Below are 17,747 nucleotides of genomic sequence, written 5' to 3' on the forward strand. Positions count from 1 at the left end.
CATAATATGACACAAAAACACAGTGCAGGCATAGATATAAAGATTATATGTGTATGATATATATGAGGCACAACTTACAGGGGATCCATCTTCTCCTGGGTCACCCTGGAGAGGAACATGAAAATACACTCCAAGGTAAACAAACCTTTACAAATATGTATTTTGCTTACCCAGGAAATCAAACTCAATCTCAAGAAAAAATAACAAGAGGGTTTTGTTTGGGATGTTTGGTCAACCCTTTACCAAGTATGCTTGAAAGAAACCCAGATTTCCCTGACAAAGCCCTCAAATACGAGAGAACAATCAACATATCAGCCCTGCAGGTGAATATCACACACCTCCGATTAGTACGGTTGGCTACATAAGATGAAAAAGAAGTTCAACATACATACACACAGAATGGGCCACCTCAAAATCATCAGATTTACATGCGTCACTACACGCAACAAAACAGCTCTAAGACTTGCCGGTTCACCCTGTGACCCTGGTTGCCCTGGAGATCCCAATGGTCCTGCTTGGCCCGGTGGACCTTGAACCAGCTGTGTGACAGTGCCATCCTCCTGCTTGACCAGAGAGGCGGCTGGGCCTGGGAGGCCTACTGCGCCAGGAGGCCCTGGTGGGCCAATGTCGCCCTTGCTTCCTTTTGAGCCCGGATACCCGAACCCAGAGGAGCCCTTAATGTCAGACACAAGGCACACTTGGTTTGATCTGGTTTTGTAAACAGATTAAGATGTATTTTCTTGGTTCTTTCTGTAAAGTCACATATAAGGGAAACAATAAAATAATAAAAATATAAAACAATTATTATTTTATTGTTTCCCTTATACGTGACTTTACCGAAAGAACCAAGAATATCAATCCTTGCAGTCACGAAAGCTTTAAATCAAAATTTAGATTAAGATGTAGTCAGATAATGCTTTATGAGACTACTCAGTATCTCAGTTCGTCACAGCACTTGATAATATATTTTTGTTGTTACAGAACCTACAGTATTGAACAAGACACATGCATGACCTTTGTAAAAAAAAACAGTGACATTGCTCATCGCAGCAATTGGTGCACCACCTAGCATCATATGACTTCATTAAACAACCTGCGAATCTGTCAGGCAGAGGCACTTGACAAATTTTCACTTTCTGATCACTCATGTTATGCAGTGGGGTGGTGGTGGAAGGGCAGGGCCAATAATGAGGGGGAAGTGGAGCCGACATAAGGGTGGTGCTGATGAAGATAGTTGTGCAAAGGACACTTCGTGAAAAAGGACCATTGCCTGAAACGTGACATATTTCTCCTTTTTACAGCAGTGTTATAGACAGATCTGTCAAATTTATTTTTGACGTGGATACATGAAAAAGCATTGTCTGCTAATCTAATTAGTTATTTGTATTCTCCATAACAATTTAAATAGTCTTCATTAGAGTGGGGTTGAGTCCTATGCAATAGGGGGTGGGGGCAGGGCTCACAGGGAAGATTCACCCCATCCACCGCATAGGTTGCTCTCTGCTGTATATTCAGTGGTGGTACATACCTTCATTCCGTTTTCTCCTTTGTCACCCTACCAATGAAAACCACAAACTTTCTTTAAAAAAACTAAAAAAAATTCCACAAAACGCTCTCATTCATCAAAATGACATCATGTCTAGAGTCATCATGTAGATAAATGAGCATATATTTGAGATACGACATTGAATATCATTACAGAGGTGGGACTATGAGGGTGAAAAAATGCAGCATGGTAAATATAATACATTCCATTATGACATACTTAACTCGTGATTTGTATTAATGAATAATTTATTTTATATAGATACGTGTATACGGTGCATGAAGGACTAATGTCAAGGTGTTTAGATGGGAAATAGGCTTTCAATTTCTTTTCGCAATCAGGGTGGGCGTAATTTTTAAAAAATGTATATTTTTATTTTACCAGGTAAGGCCTACTGAGCTATAAAGCTATTTTTCAGAAGCAACCTACCTACAAATGATATCTCAACGAAGTGGCTTATCATGTGGACATTTATAGCAACAAAATACTTTAAATGCATGTTTCTGAATGTGGAGGGAAAAATTAGAGGACCTGGAGAAAAATCCATGCGATAATGGGGATAACATGTAATCTCCAAATATAAAGGGGCCAGGGTCGGAATTGAACCCACAACCTCCTTTATTCCAGGCGAGGTAGTAAACATCACGTCACCGTAGCGCTCTAAATTTAAACTCTGCAGCTTCTTCGATGAGAAATCTGTGCCGAGCCTTGTATTTAAATGGACACCTTTGTAATAGCTAGAAAGATTTGTTTTGAACAGCATCCGCTCACTGACACTGGTAAACACCAACAGCAGCGACATATCCTCCTCACCTTTTCCCCTATGGTGCCACCCTCACCGTTCCCCAAAACCAAGCCGCTGTCGCCCTTAAGGCCCGGAAGCCCTTGCAGTCCTGGTTCTCCTTTGAAGCCCATCTCACCCTTAGTACCCTTAGTCCCCATATCCCCTTTAGGTCCTGGGGATTGGGTTGGGAGTAGATAAGAGGCACAGAGGAAACACTTTTGAGTTACAACAAAGAATGAAAAAGGCATACCTACGCATCCACGGTGTTTCCCTTCATGACTGAACCTTATGACGGGACCCTGAGGTCCCGAATAAACGGAAGAAAAAAAAAGTAATAATAATAATAAAAAAGGGGAGGAAAAAAAAAAAAAAAAAAAAAAAAAAATCGGAATTAATTTATTTATTTTTGGCGACTCTGTCCCACCGCAAACATAAACGCCGCGACCCACCTGGCACGGATCATTCTGTTGTCATGTCGTCCAAGCGCAGCAGCGAAGACGAATGCGCAGAAGAGCTGAACAAGCGAATGCACTCCATGCTCGGGTATGGGCAGGATCATAACAAGTCTTATCCAAAGCTGCTCAAACTGCCAACATGACTTAAGTTCTTTATTTGTCATAACGGTATGCATACAGAGAAATTGCTCTCTTATCTTCATTAATATTTGTGACCTAGCAATGTCTGCAGCTAGGATCAATCAATGACAATCCTATTACCTGCAGATATTTAACAGATGAGATGCGTTGCAGCATTAATTCCTCCTGTTTGATAATACTTCTCTTATCCATATGCATCTGTGCAGATAGGTTTTTGTTTGTGGTTAAGCCATAGTCCCCACATACCGCTCTGTATCAATGCAGATAAGAGCTGCGACCCATTACTTTGTAGAGTAACATTGGTATAAACGCTTGTTACAATATGAACAGGACATTGAAAACGCGTGCTATTTTATGTACTGCTTACCAAGTGTGTTCACAAATCCACACTGAGACACACGATGATTGACAAAGTGGTGTACATTATTTTTTCGATAGTGTATTTAAATATAGGTACTGCAGGCAAGTAGTTTTCAGTTTTAAAGGCATAGTTTAACAAGACAACACTTGCCACCATCCTTCAAACTCATTGGTGAAAAAGAGCAAAGTTTGTGTTTACATTATAATATGTTTATGCAAGAGCCGGGGGCTTATGGGACCCCGGGGGCTTATGGGACCCCGGGGGCTTATGGGGCCCCGGGGGCTCATGGGGCCCCGGGGGCTCATGGGACCCCGGGGGCTTATGGGATCCCGGGGTCCCGCCATGAGGTTCATTTGATGAGAAGGGTCACGCCCATGCAAGGGGATGACTCACCAACAGGCCCAGGAGGGCCACGTGGGCCCAGAGGCCCCAAGCCACCTCCACTGCTGGGTTCACCTGGAAAACAAAGATCATCAAGAGCAGTCACCAGGGATCAGAAATAAGATGGAAATTACGATTACTATAAATAATGTCTGGAGCTAAATTATATTTTGAAATATCATCTTGGACAAAAAAAACCCAGAGCTGTTGGGCCTTTATTCATTAACCTTCATAGAAATTCTGGATAATTTATATATACAACAATCCTATTTTATCACTTATCGTGTCAATATATCTGAACGTCTCACCTTTCTCTCCCTTGTGCCCAGGAACACCTGGAAAGCCATGGTCACCTTTGTCTCCCTTCACCATATGGCTCTGAATGATGGGTGGATCCACACGTCTGTCTTCAGCATCTGGCCTAGGTCGATAATTCACGTCTGGCTGAGGCCTAACTCTTGAATCTGGGGGTTGAAGTGGCCTTGGGGCTGGGGCAGCCGTCACCTGCAAAGAACACAAGTGATGTGGGTTTTTTTGGAGCAAAGGTTTGGCGTTAGTTGTCAATGTCATAACGTCTAATGGTTAAAATAATAATTTAATGTAATATGTGCCAAGTGCACATTCATATACACAGTAATTGTTTAGTTGAAAAAGGCTCTGCTCCAGGTGTCGACAACCTATGGCCCGGAGGCCGGATATGACCGAAGGCTTGGTTTTATATAGTCCATGGCCACGAGGGATATCACTGCGATGGCCCTCGAAACAATATTTATCTGTCACTGCAAACATCGGAGCCACACAAATCAGGCAGTAGAGGAGAGTATTTTTGACCTTGTCCTCATTATTTTTCGCATTACTGTTGGATAACGCTAAAGAGTGCATTAATGTGTGGTTTCAGTTTGGTGTTTTAACAACTTAACACCTGTTTTGTTGCCAGATAAAAAGGGGGAAATCTCTTATATCTTGGTACTGGCAAAGGAGGTCCCATGATGTAGATGCTCACCCCGAGCTCTCATTACTCTGATAGTGCATTGTCTTTGTGCTGTACGCCTTTTGGAGTCCTCTGGTCTAACACCATTTGAGACGAGGCTCAAGAGATAGCTCTCTCTGGTGTGGACCAATCAGTTTCAAGGACAATGCATATATTATCAGTGTTTTTTTGTTTGCTTTTTGACCACAAGTATTGTGGTTAATGCAGACATGATTCCTTGTAAAAGGTTTCAGTTTGGTGTTTTAACAACTTAACACCTGTTTTGTTGCCAGATAAAAGGGGAAAAACCTATTCTCATAATGTGTGGTTGCTCACCAATGTTATATTGTGAATTGGCCCTCGGTAATAAAGGGTCCCTTCCCCTCCCCCATTCTGCACCAGATGAATATAAATCACAGCTCATGTTTTAACGCCAGAGGGCATGCTACTGAAAACTGATGATGCGCACCAAGTCATCGCTGTCACGTAAACTACTTGTTTATGAGTTTCATTGGTATATATAACGAGGTACACATATTAAAGGAGTATTTATATTGAGATGTAATATTTCGAAACTTAAACGAGCGCATGCTCATGCATACGACGTTCTACAGTAATCGATTTTTTGTAATGTTTGTCAATTCTACATCTGCTATACAGTACACTATTGCCACATTACCGACGTCCGAGTGGCATAGATTCGGAACAATTATAAAAGCTACAGGGCTCACCGACGGTGTATGGCCTCTAGAAGTGTCCTCATCCTCCTCCTCATCATCCTCATCCTCGTCCTCATCCTCCTCATCTTCAGACGCACCGCTGATTCCATCCCCAGACACCTGCAGTCCATACAAATGGTTTAAACACCCACCATCACCCTCCTGCGATGAGGAGCTGTTCAGCTTTGTAAACTGAATGAGCGCACGTGTTGCACCTGCTCCTGGTCTTCATTGTCGCACTGAGCAGAAGCTGCCTCTGGGTCCTCTTTGATGGACATCTCCTGGATGGCTCCCTGCAAGCACACACACACACATAAGCATATATGCACTTGAAACACTTGCACACATGGACTGTTTAAGCCACACACAATTGTAAATATTCTATATTTTCATTGATTCTTATTTTTTCACACATCTTGCTATTACACCTGAAAGCTTGCGATTACACTATAATCTTAGCAGACAGCTCCTCTCTTCTTTCATATTGCTCCGGTCTCATGGCAAAGGAGATGAGTTGCCTTCCAGGACTCTGATGTGATAAGTAAAGAAGCGACTGATTGAAAACATACTTTAAACATTACTTTTTCTATTTTCCTCTTACAAATGTTTTATCTTCCTCATACATAAAAAATATTGTGCCTACCTATGTTCACAAATTAAAACACAACTATTTTGTTGGTTGGCAGTTAGAGTTCAAAAATGCAAAGCGACGAACATATTAATACTTTGGTTAGAAGGGGGTACAAAAAGTCCCTTTAGGCATTTCAAGGGTATATTGTAAAATGTTACAATGTTTGTTATTTAACCGGAAAATTTTACAAAAGGCCAGGCCCCACTGACCTGACCTCACTGCCAAAAAGGGGAATCACTACACTGAGACAGAGGTTCTGAAGTTGAATAAGGACAGCCTCTTCTTTGTAATGCTAATCTGCATCGGAACCTAGGTGTCAGTTTACACAATCTGTTGCAATGTGGGAAAATGTCAAACATTAAACCAAACAATCTGCAGCTCAGTCTTAATCCAGCTTTACTCCTGCTGGCTAAAGAAAAATCGTTATGTTCTTGTGGTGGCACTGTAACATGGAGCAAGACGATGTTCATCCATTGATGCTGATGATAACATTTTCTCACAATTATCTGTTTGTTAAATAAACATATAAATACGAGATACATTCCTGTAAGTTGTTTGTTCTTGTTTTCACCCAATCATGGAATAAACAGGACTGGAGTAATTCAACTATTCCTATGAGTCACCGCCTTTGTTTGCCTCGTGCAACAGAATACATTTGTCAACGAGTTATTCAGTGATAAAATTAGCAATGTGTGGCTATTATGCTCCTCTAAAAGGCATGAATATTGATTTTAAGATAATCATTTCATGTTTGTCACAGACGGTGGTTTAATGGAATTTGTTTCCTTTGTTCAGCTGCCAAACCTGTCATATTTGAACGATTAGATGCTAAAATGCAAACCATAAAAACCTCACTCAGTAGCAGTTCCGAACGTTCTTTCGACTTTACATAAAGCATGTAATAATCAAAAACAATAATTGTTGATCAATCCACGGCTGGATGAATGCCTCCCCATGCTGTGTCAGTCATGGGCATTTTTTTTTACCATACACTGATCAGCATAGATGGATCAAGAAAGTCCAGCACTGGATTTGACATCACTTGCCGCTGATGTTAAACGTGGCTGGAAATTTACTCAGGTCACCGGATTCATAACGTAGAGTGCTACACTACTGCTTCCCCAAATCTTTAATGACATTTTATTATGATTATTGATTGTTTAATATTTATGTATATTTAAAAATCATCATCCAATTGAAATTTACATTTTTTTTTTAATCCACAACCACCTAAGAAGGGCAACAGCAGTGCTCAAAGCTAGTTTTTGCCCGGGACACTTACAACAAACTTATCGGTGTCAGCTCCCCCGGCCTGAGCGATGAAGATTCCTCCATTTGGGTCAAAGCTCAGGGCATGGCTTGCGCGTTGGATAGCGGCGCGCTCCATGAGCTGGCAACCCATGTAGAATGAGACTGTGTCCTCCGCCACAGACAGTGCCAGCCTCGTCCAGCGATTTGTCATTCGAGGAACCTGGTGTGCACAAAGACAAAGAAAATGTTGTTGTTGCCGTTTTCACACCTGATGATGATTGCTTGTGTTGCAGTGGAAACGTCGTGAGAATTTTATTGTTTTATATTTTTATCATTTTATTGTTTCCCTTCTACGTGACTTTACCGAAAGAACCAAGAATATGAATCCCTGCAGTCACGAAAGCTTTAAATCAAAATTTATATTTCTAAGTTTACTAGGTTTGTTTTCTCTTTCCTTTGCACCTGATGATGATTGCTTGTGTTGCAATCGAAACGTCGTATGCTATTATTTATTTTCTCTTTCTACGAGACTTTACCGAAAGAACCAAAGAGTGCTAACAATGTCTGAACTCTTTGGGCTTTTCTCGGTCTGTCCTTAGAAAACCGTGATAGATAAATAAATAAAGCCTTACGGGGAAGGCGGCGGCAACGCGGGTGTCGGCGCCGCTGGGCTCCGTGTAGAAGAGTACTATCGTCTGCTCGCCGTCCTCCACCGGCATCAGCTTGAGCCCCAGCTGTATCATCTGCTGGAAGGAGTCTGTGATGGCGAACAGCACACCGCCCTCATCCGTGGCTGGGCGCACTGTGGCCAGCAGCGAGAAGTCGCGGGACAGTGTCCGGGGGAGGTAGGTCCCTGCGGCGCGCCCCACGTTGGCATCCTCGGAAAACTCGTACGCTGGAAAGCCCTTGTAGCCGGCCGTGAAGGAGACCGGGGGAGGCAGCGGGACTCCGATCAGCTGCAGCAGGTCCACATTTTGGCCCTGGCCTAACGATTGCATATGGACAGAGAAGAAAACAACATTTTCAAGATATTTGAGATGAATTCAAGCCATTTGTTGGGCCTGCTACGCCTTATAATAACGTAAGTAGTAGTAGCAATAATGCGAAAAAACTATCCGCAAGCCTAGCTGAGCGGCAGTGAGGATGCTGCGAAATGCAAAATTATGAAGCATCGCAAAGGCACGCGCTAAATATAAACTTTTAAATCAGAATTTTAAAACGTCACAGTGGTATTTGATAGTATGTTTGTTTAAATCTAAGTAAGCGTTAGTTTGTTCACGCGAGTCTCTTTATGTGTTTTTTAAGTTTATAAATTCATGAAGTATATTTTCAAGAAGTATTTTTTTTCAAATTTTTCATTCACAATAACATTAAAAATTTCCTTAATTTTTTTTAGAAACAATTACGTTATATATAAATGAAGATAACCTTATATTTGCTGATCACAAATCATTATAACAACCAAGTTAAATTGACTACAGAAAATTGTTGAAGATCTTAATTATAAAAATATATATATTTAAAAAAACGAAACTGAAGGTATCCATCAGAGGCACTCTGCTGGAAATCACAAGTACAGTATAAGTACACCAAGGGCAGTTATTGAAGGTGGACTGGGATAAAAAATTATTAATTAAAGAGGCTGATGAGAAAACTGAAGTTGTCAATGGAATGCAGCATATCAATGTGGATCAGAAACATGAACACTGACAAAAAAACGGAACAAAACCTGGAAAATGCCCAAAAGAGCGTATGCATGCTTGGCATTACACTGAGTGGGACAGCTGAATCAGAGGATATAAAGCAAGGTAGAGACATCACACGGCAATGCAAATGGGCTTGGAAAGGACACATCGCTCATTGTCAAGGCTAATGGTGGAGAGTGACAACCAAGGGAGGGAACACACTCAAGAGTGCGTACATCATGGAAATGGAGCGATCAAATCAGCTCCTGTGGAGATGGCTTGTTCCGTCACAGTTCTGAGAGAATTGGTGAAGGCTTTGGAAAGCTTTCATGCAGCAGTAGATATATCATGGCTGACGACGACGATTAGATGTTTCACCACGTGTACAGGGAAATGTACCCTGCATTACAATGCCACAGGGTATATAGGGGAGCTCAGATGTGATTTCCAAAAACAGCTGGTGCCCGCATTGCCATGGAAGCATTAATCTTCTTAAATCAGCAGTTGGTCAAACACGTGCCAGCAATTGTATTGTACAAAAGCCAAAAACAAGGTTTACATTTTTACAATGCTCCTGTAGTTAAGCTTAAAAGAGCTGCTTATGAATATAACATGCGTGGACTTACGTGTAGCAAATGTGACGATATTTTTCCATCAAAAGTAGACATTAAATATAAAAGGTATCCATAATAAAGTTTTTTTTGGGTTAGATCACGTAAATATAAATGTGTCTTAAACCCACCACCACCCGACAGAGCCAATTTGTAAGGTTTATCACAAAAACAAAACATGTCAATTCGTTACTAGTTCAGCACACCGGTGTGTTGGAGAGTAAACCCACAACATTTACAATTCGAGTACGACGTTTCACCAGTAATTACAACTAGGTATAAAAAGGTATCATGCATGTATATCAAAGGTACAATTATGTAAACATGTGAAATAATGTTTTGGATGAATATACAAAATACATTTCAGAAAACATAGAGAATATATGGCAAGGCTAACTATAATTGGAGTATTACACTTATTTCACAATATCACCATTAACATTTTTTTAATCAGCTCCCAAGTGTTCCTGTGAAAACTGACATTACCGAGTAGTAAACAAACCAAAAATGTATATGATAAAAAAACATCTATGTAATTCACATTTTTTTTTTACAAAAATTTGGTATTTAATTTTGTTCTCAAGATACCAAGGCCTATTGACAGACTTGCAATTCTCTCAGTGCATTCGATCCCTTAAAAGTGACACCATGGGGCAATACCAACCACCATGTGTCTCTGTGAAAGGTCCAAGAGAAAATGTGTAACCTTTTTATTAATTCAAATCAAAACTGATTTTTGTGTTTAGCTTTTTGTCCTTCCCCTGCACCTCCGATTAGCACAGTTGGTTATGTACGGTGCAAAAGCAGTTCAACATACATGCATATAATGCAGATGCACACACACTTACACACTCCCTAGGAGCTGGAGTGTAAATCACCCGAAATACCGCCTTACCCTGTGGCCCGCGAATCTGCAGCTGTGCGGGGATAGCCATGACTCTCAACATGGGCGCGAGAACTCCTCTTCCCACTGCAGCCGAGGTGGAAAACACGACTCCACTTTCAATCGTTCTTCTCGTCAAGTTGCCTGCGCCACCAGTCCCTCCTAGGATGCTTGTATTGGTCACGGCACCGGCTCGAGCCATCTCGTCCTTCAGAGTTTCATGGACGGTGATGTCCAATGTGCTCTGCTCAAGTGGTTTAACTTCGAAGCTTGGCTTGGTTACCATGCTGACTTCTGAGTGCTCGTGAGTGCTTGAAGCAATAGTTGTCAGCTGCTCTCCTGCAGTACTTTCTTCCAAGTACCTTTGCTGTACATCAGAAGATCCTCCTTGTGTCATACGAGCTGAGATGAATGTGTTACTGAAAGGTTTTGAATTGATGCCAGGTGCAATGCTGCTTATATCCTTTTCCACTTCAGTTGTTGCAGTAAGAGATGCTTTTGTTGCAACAGTCGTCTTCACATCAGTGACTCCAGCGAAAGGCCTTGTGTGCCATTGTTTCCAAAACCACGTTAGCTGCTGAGCATTCCCTGTGGGGCTTACCCACAGAAGTGTCACAATCCACATGAGGCGGAACCAAGTTAACCGGCAGTACATGGCGCTGTCTTAAGACGAAATCTTTGCAAGGCACAGAGCAGTCTTTAAATGTCCCTTTGTTTCTTCAACAATGTCCGCAGCTTGTGACTATAATACCTCCCGCCTTCACACATGTGGTCTCCAAATTCCAAATGCTGCTAATTATGGACCGTGTATCATAAAAAAAAAATGTACCATAGTGGACACTAATAGATTCCAATCATAAATAGCTATGGCTGACCGCACACACACTGCATGACTCTAAGCAACAGTCTCAGTCACACCCTGCAAGTTATGCAAGGGCCATCACCTTGGCTCTGGCTGCAGTTCACCATCCCAACCTCCATAACAAAAGGAGTCAGGGCTGTGATCTGTGTGACTATTAAAACTGGTAACAAGACTCCTAACAATGGACTCTACCATTACTTGTGCACCATGGATTGTGGAAGGTTTCTTTTTGAACAGAATAAAAAAACACATTTGTAACCAGACACGTTAAGACAATAAAACATTCTAAACATAAATCCCAATTGTCATGTTAATGTGGTTGCTGATAAGTAAAATAAAGCCATAGTATCCTCAATTACTCTTGCCTGACAAATTGCGTGGTAAGTTGCCATAACAACAGGCCAGCATTTGTCCCTAAGGATTGACCAAGGGGAGCCAGGCGATGTCCTAAAGACGGCATCGCACTTCCCGGGGATTAATTATCTGCTTGTTGGTGAGGCTCTCCGATTCCAAAACAGCACAATGGCATCTCCCCCAGCCAGCACCGCCAACCAGAATGGCGCAGAGGCAATGACAAGTGGTGGGCTGGCGCTGGAGAGACAGAGACTGAAACAGCAGGCATACTGATGCGGATTAACTGTGGGGCTGGCAAGTCTTTAGCAAGGTGTCCTCACACATTTGCTCGTGTAACGTGTACAAGGATTTTACCAAGGCTCGTAAACACGCGGCACTTCGTTCTGCAAAGCACACATATTTCAGCACATATACGTACACGATTAGGAGCTATTTTTCCATTGGTTCAAAATAGAGGTACATGATGAAGATTCATCCCCTGGAAATTAAATGAACTGGAATTTGATTAAGTAGAAAATCTAGCTCCTACGGAGGGATTCTCAGCGCTACGCGCCCGCCACCCCCACTGATGCCCCCCCCCCCCCCCCCCCGTGTGCAGATACTACAGTATTTTCCCGCATATAGCCCGCACACGCATATACCAAGCAAAAATAGCGTTTTGTGTAAAACAAATTTCAGATAGCCCGCACCTCCATATACCCCGCATGCATTCATATATTTAACGTCGTTACCGCAGCTTAATTCCATCATATTAATACGAAGTTTACATTGTTAATACATTCCACTATCAACTGTTAACATTACAATCATAACGTGCACAAAGAAAACAAACTACCCCGGAAACGAGTGAACTTATAACAGTAAATAAGTAACAAAAGTAAATATACAATAAATAAGTAACACATAACTGGTAGATAAGTAAGTACAGTTTTAGCACTGGTAGATTGCGCACTGCGCAGATAATAGCGGCACTACGGTAACGCCGTCGCCTCGCCCCCAACCCCCCCACCTCTCTCTCCCCCCAGCTGCCCCACCCCCCAACCCCCCCACTTCTCTCCCCCCCAGCTGCCCCCCCCCTACCCCCACCTCTCTCTCCCCCCAGCTGCCCCACCCCCCAACCCCCCCCCACCTCGCTCCCCCCAGCTACCCCCCCCACCTCTCCCCCCAGCTGCCCCAACCCCCCCACCTCTCTCTCCCCCCACCTCTCCCCCCCCACCTCTCTCTCCCCCCAGCTGCCCCACCCCCCAACTCCCCCACCTCTCTCTCCCCCCAGTTGCCCCCCCCCACCTCTCTCTCCCCCCACCTCTCCCCCCCCCACCTCTCTCTCCCCCCAGCTACCCCACCCCCCAACCCCCCCCACCTCTCTCTCCCCCCAGCTACCCCACCCCCCAACCCCCCCACCTCTCTCCTCCCAGCTCTTCCGTCGCCGGTAAACAGTGCGCGCACTTCAAAAATTGTCGTTTCATTGTACAAACAATTATAATAATTTAAAACATGATAACATGTGCAATTTTAGTGTGAGTGGTTGGTTCAGCAGTGCGTTAGTCAAAGGTAAGTGTTACATAGTGGACAGTCCTACCATGAAAAAATTAAACTAAGAATATGAATCACTGCAGTCACGAAAGCTTTAAATCAAAATTTATATTCTTGGTTCTTTCGGTAAAGTCACGTTGAAGGGAAACAATAAAATATATAACAATAATGTATATATAGTTATATATATAGCTACGACATGTTACACGTGTAAAATATTTTTGGGATAGCCCGCACCTCCATATACCCCGCAGGGTCTTGTTTTGTTTGTAAAAAGTGGTATACCCCGCGGGTTATATGCGGGTAAGTACGGTACTCACTGTATTGTATGTAGGGTGTGTAGGCATACATGCCTAAATTATTTTTTTGCGCGGGGAGGGGAGTGAAAAAACTTTCGTGTGTCGACTAACTTGTTGAATCAACTTTTTGCCCACACATGTGTGGGGGGGGTCCACTTTCTAGAACTTTTTGATTCAGGCCTTCTGAAAGGCTCTTATAATTTAGTTGACAGACAAATTGACAAACAGAACGCCGGGTATTTATAATAGATTGTCAGGACTCACGGTCACAATCGGTTCAAGTATAATTTATTTAACATTGTGGTGAATGGAATAAAAACTAGTGGTTGCAGGAGTAACGTGAATTAATGTATGTATACAGTACATATACAGAATAAAAATGGAAAACATTCTGCAACTATAGTGGGTTTAAGAATGGGGCACCACAGTGGCGAGATGTTAACTGCCTCGCCTGGTATACAGGGTTCAATCCTGACCCTGACGCCTGTATATTTGGAGTTTGCATGTTCTCCTCGAGGTTGTGTCGATTTTCTCCAGGTCCTTCGGTGTTTCCCTCCACATTTAGAAACATGCATTTTGAGTATTTGGCTGCTATAAACTTCCACATTAGCCACTTTGTTGAGATATCATGTGTGGTCAGGTCGCTTGTGAATAAGAGCTTTATAGCAGTGGGTCCTTACCTGGTAAAATGGTTTTATATATATAGTTTTACAGTTTAATCATTGATATTAATCAATCGATGCATCATTACGGTGTCAATGCAAAAGCACTCTACTGTATAGTGCATGCAACATGCAGGAGATAAAGAGAAGAGTATGCATAAGGCACTTATCATGCATGCATTGAGCTCAATGAACACTCGTGGTGGATCTGTTCGACATGTCTTGAAGGCATATGTTTCCGTGGCATAAGCGCACGTACATCTACAACAATTTTGTCAATCCACTGCTGGATGAGAGCCTCCCGATACTGTGTGGGTCATGGGGGTCATTTAGCCATACTTCACCACGCTGTCTCCGTGTGTGCTGATGAACTCGGGGAACATAGACTTGGAAACAGAGTACAGCACAACACTGTTGCCCCGTAGGTCATGAACACAAGATTAGGGTTGCCACCTGTCTAGGTTTGATGCAGATAATCAGGAAATTGGCAAAAAAAATTCAAGTGGCAGGAATGTATTTGTATGGAGATCTGGTAGCGGTATTGCTTTGCACATTATTACAATGTCCTGCACATATATGATAGACATAGGCTTATGCTATAACCTTTCTGTACAGTCTGAGTGCTATCCCAATGTTTGTGCGAGTATTGTTTGCCGCTCTGTGGAAATAATGACATAATAAAACCCACTTGAAAAAATGTAACATACTTGTACGAATGAAGCCCATGTTAACACAAAATCGTAATTATAATTACAGTGTTACTGATTTAACAAATAACATATTTGTCCATGTATGTCCAGTAAAGCGAACAGCAAAGTCAAAAAGCAAGTCTGTATGTACTGCACAGGACATTCGCATACTATTTAAGCACAGTGTGATACGACATTAGCACACTGCGAAAAAACGTGTTTTGTGACACTGCTTTTTGGCAGTGGTGTACAAACACACCTCCGATTAGTACGGTTGGCTACGTCCAGTGCGAAAGAAGTTCAACATACATACAAATAACAAAAAAACTTCACGCACTTGTCCACAGAAGTGGCCTCGGGAGGGCGATGGGCCATTTCCCAAAACGTCGCCTGTCATAGTTTCCCACTTCATGGCCGTGTTATTGGCGAATGTGTCGAATCTATTAGGACATTAGCACACTGGTAGGACATTAGCAGACTGTGATTAGGCATCCTTTACCGCAAGTCCATTTGACCTGCAGTGCTCAATTGGCAACGCAGCTCCGCCACGTCGCTTCTAGCGCCACCTCGTGGCCAATTTAAAGTTTGACGACAAACAAAGGCGAGGCAAAGTTGAACACTTGTCATAGGGGCTTATTGTAAAGGGGACAATGGGAGGATACAAATCTATCGCACACAATATTCAATGCGCCGTCCGGGAATTGCCATCTGTGTTCGGGTGACCAGAATTGGTTTGAGCCGAGTTTTGGTGCCGGTATTGTGCTGAACTGTTTTACAGTACAGTGCGCAGTTTTTGATCGACCTCCACTGAGAAATGTGTCAGAATTTGGTTTAATGGAAAAGGTGGCAACCCTACTTACAATAAAGTACAGCAAGTATGTGCGGAGTTTCAGCGCTCTCGAAACGCGCGTGTGAAGTGTTCTCTCTGTCGCTCTAGATTTTGTGTTTGCTTCCACAATCAGAAAGTCAGAAATTGTAGTCCCGGTACTCAATGAACGAGTCAACAGGAACGACACTCCCATGACAAAAAGGTCATTGACGCTCAGCGGTCAGAGTTACCTCCAGGTTAAGTCAAGAATGTAAACAATTGTAAACACGTGAAAGAAGGGAGTGCGCAACTCGCAAACAGTGAGTATTGAGAAAGAGTTTAGTGGTTACAAAGTGTAATGAATCAACGACCCTTCCCTCATTTAATCACGCAAAGGAAACATGGGGGGGTGGTGGGGAGTTGAGCGTAGTCACACGATCATTGAGCGTGGTCGCAGGATCACTGAGCGTGATCACACGATCATTGAGCGTGGTCACAGGATCATTGAGCGTGGTCACGGGATCACTGAGCGTGGTCACACGATCATTGAGCGTGAGGTGGCAGTGGCCAATAGATGGCAGCAGCCGCACGTTGTCTTGCATCACGACCTGTGGGTATTTTTTTTTACTGGCCCGCTGTAACAAACTGCCTTGCCAAATCCAATTAGATTCTAGTACGGGGTCCCAGCGAAATGTCATCACCCTGGGGTAGACATTAAGTGTAGTTCCGTGTGAATATTATGCTGTTTTTAATGTGTAACTTTCAGAAAGTTACAATAAAAAATGTTCATTTTTTTATGCATGTATAATGGAAAGTAAATTGTATTGGATTACAGCAGGACGTTTCTGGATGCAAGTGAACAAAACATAAGCAAAATACACTTTAAAAACAGTGTAAATGAAAAAAAGCTACTTCAAATTTAAGATTGTGACAATAAAAAACAATGCTCTTTGAGTCTTTCGGTAAAGTCACGTAGATGGAACAATAAAATAATAAAAATGAAAAGAAAGTTAATAAAAAAAATTCAAAATATCACGACGTTTTGATCGCAACACAAGCAATCGTCATCAAGAGAAAAAAGAGGGGGTAAAGCTGCTGAGGCAGGCTGTTGTAAAGGTTTGAAATGGGTGTAGCCCAAGGGTCATAAACAAAGTGGGCAGGGCTAGAGTGATGTTAAAGTGAGAGAGATTAGCATGCCAATGTAAACGGCGGCTGTATCAGTGTGAACCTGTTGCTATGCATAGCAGGGGTCACCAAAAAGATATCCAAAATCATGAGCAAACACAAGATCCAGGTTCGATTTAACACAATACATACAATTCGTGATCTGATCCCATCTGTGAAGGATGTGATCCCTGACATGCAATACCCCGGCATCTATAAACTAAGCTGTGCCTGCGGCAGTAGTTACATTGGGGAAACTAAGTGACATGTCTCGGACCATCTTCGTAAACATAAGGCAGATCTGAAACATGGTAGGACCAATACCTCAGCCGTGGCTGATCATTGTTTTTTTTTATTCCGGTGGGCTCACACGAAATTGATTTCTCCAAGACGAAGGTACTCTGCAAACCCACTGGCTATCAACAAAGATTCGTTCATGAAGCCATCTAGATATATAGACAGACAATTGCAACCGAGAAGATGGGTACAAACTGAGCAATCATTGGAAGGATGTTATTCACTAGGTAAAGTCTTTAACTGACTGTGATGTTTCCATCCTACCTTCCCATGTTAGCAGTTATGTTTCGACTCTCTGATTTTACATTAACAGGTTCACACTAACACATCCGCCGTTAACAATGACATGCTAATCTCTTACATTGCCATGTTAATATCTCTCACTTGAACATCACTAGCCCTGCCCACTTCGTGTATTACCCTTGGGCTACACCCATTTCAAACCTTTAAAACAGACTGCCTCAACAGCTTTCCCCCTCTTTTTTCTCCTGATGACGATTGCTTGTGCTGCGATCGAAACGTGATATTTTTGTAATCACTTTATTTTATTTCATTATTTTATTGTTCTATCTACGTGACTTTACCGAAAGACCTAAAGAATTTGAATTCCTGCAGTCACGAAAGCTTTAAGTAAAAAAAACAATGGTTTACACCAAACGAT

The 17,747-nt window shown here is 42.5% G+C and overlaps 1 protein-coding gene across 2 annotated transcripts in view; it reads right to left on the reverse strand.

Annotated features, from left to right (window-relative positions):
• LOC116947640 (uncharacterized) overlaps positions 1-17,747 on the reverse strand; it is a 53,862-nt gene that overhangs the window by 18,742 nt on the left and 17,373 nt on the right. The window contains exons 1-11 of one of the 2 annotated variants that reach the window (XM_032963624.2): positions 10,431-12,095; positions 7,872-8,224; positions 7,271-7,459; positions 5,573-5,650; positions 5,370-5,477; positions 3,977-4,172; positions 3,681-3,743; positions 2,360-2,502; positions 1,529-1,555; positions 468-674; positions 79-105 (exon numbers count right to left, since the gene is read on the reverse strand). In XM_032963624.2, coding sequence (XP_032819515.2) covers positions 79-105; positions 468-674; positions 1,529-1,555; positions 2,360-2,502; positions 3,681-3,743; positions 3,977-4,172; positions 5,370-5,477; positions 5,573-5,650; positions 7,271-7,459; positions 7,872-8,224; positions 10,431-11,073 — 2,034 coding nt within the window. In that variant the 5' untranslated portion in view covers positions 11,074-12,095. Of the gene's footprint in view, positions 1-78; positions 106-467; positions 675-1,528; positions 1,556-2,359; positions 2,503-3,680; positions 3,744-3,976; positions 4,173-5,369; positions 5,478-5,572; positions 5,651-7,270; positions 7,460-7,871; positions 8,225-10,430; positions 12,096-17,747 lie in introns of those variants that run through there. The other variant, XM_032963625.2, reaches the window with a different exon arrangement.

This window comes from Petromyzon marinus, chromosome 2, assembly GCF_048934315.1.
Source record: "Petromyzon marinus isolate PM22_M1 ecotype Great Lakes invasive population chromosome 2, UKy_Petmar_22M1.pri1.0, whole genome shotgun sequence".
Taxonomy (NCBI): domain Eukaryota; kingdom Metazoa; phylum Chordata; class Hyperoartia; order Petromyzontiformes; family Petromyzontidae; genus Petromyzon; species Petromyzon marinus.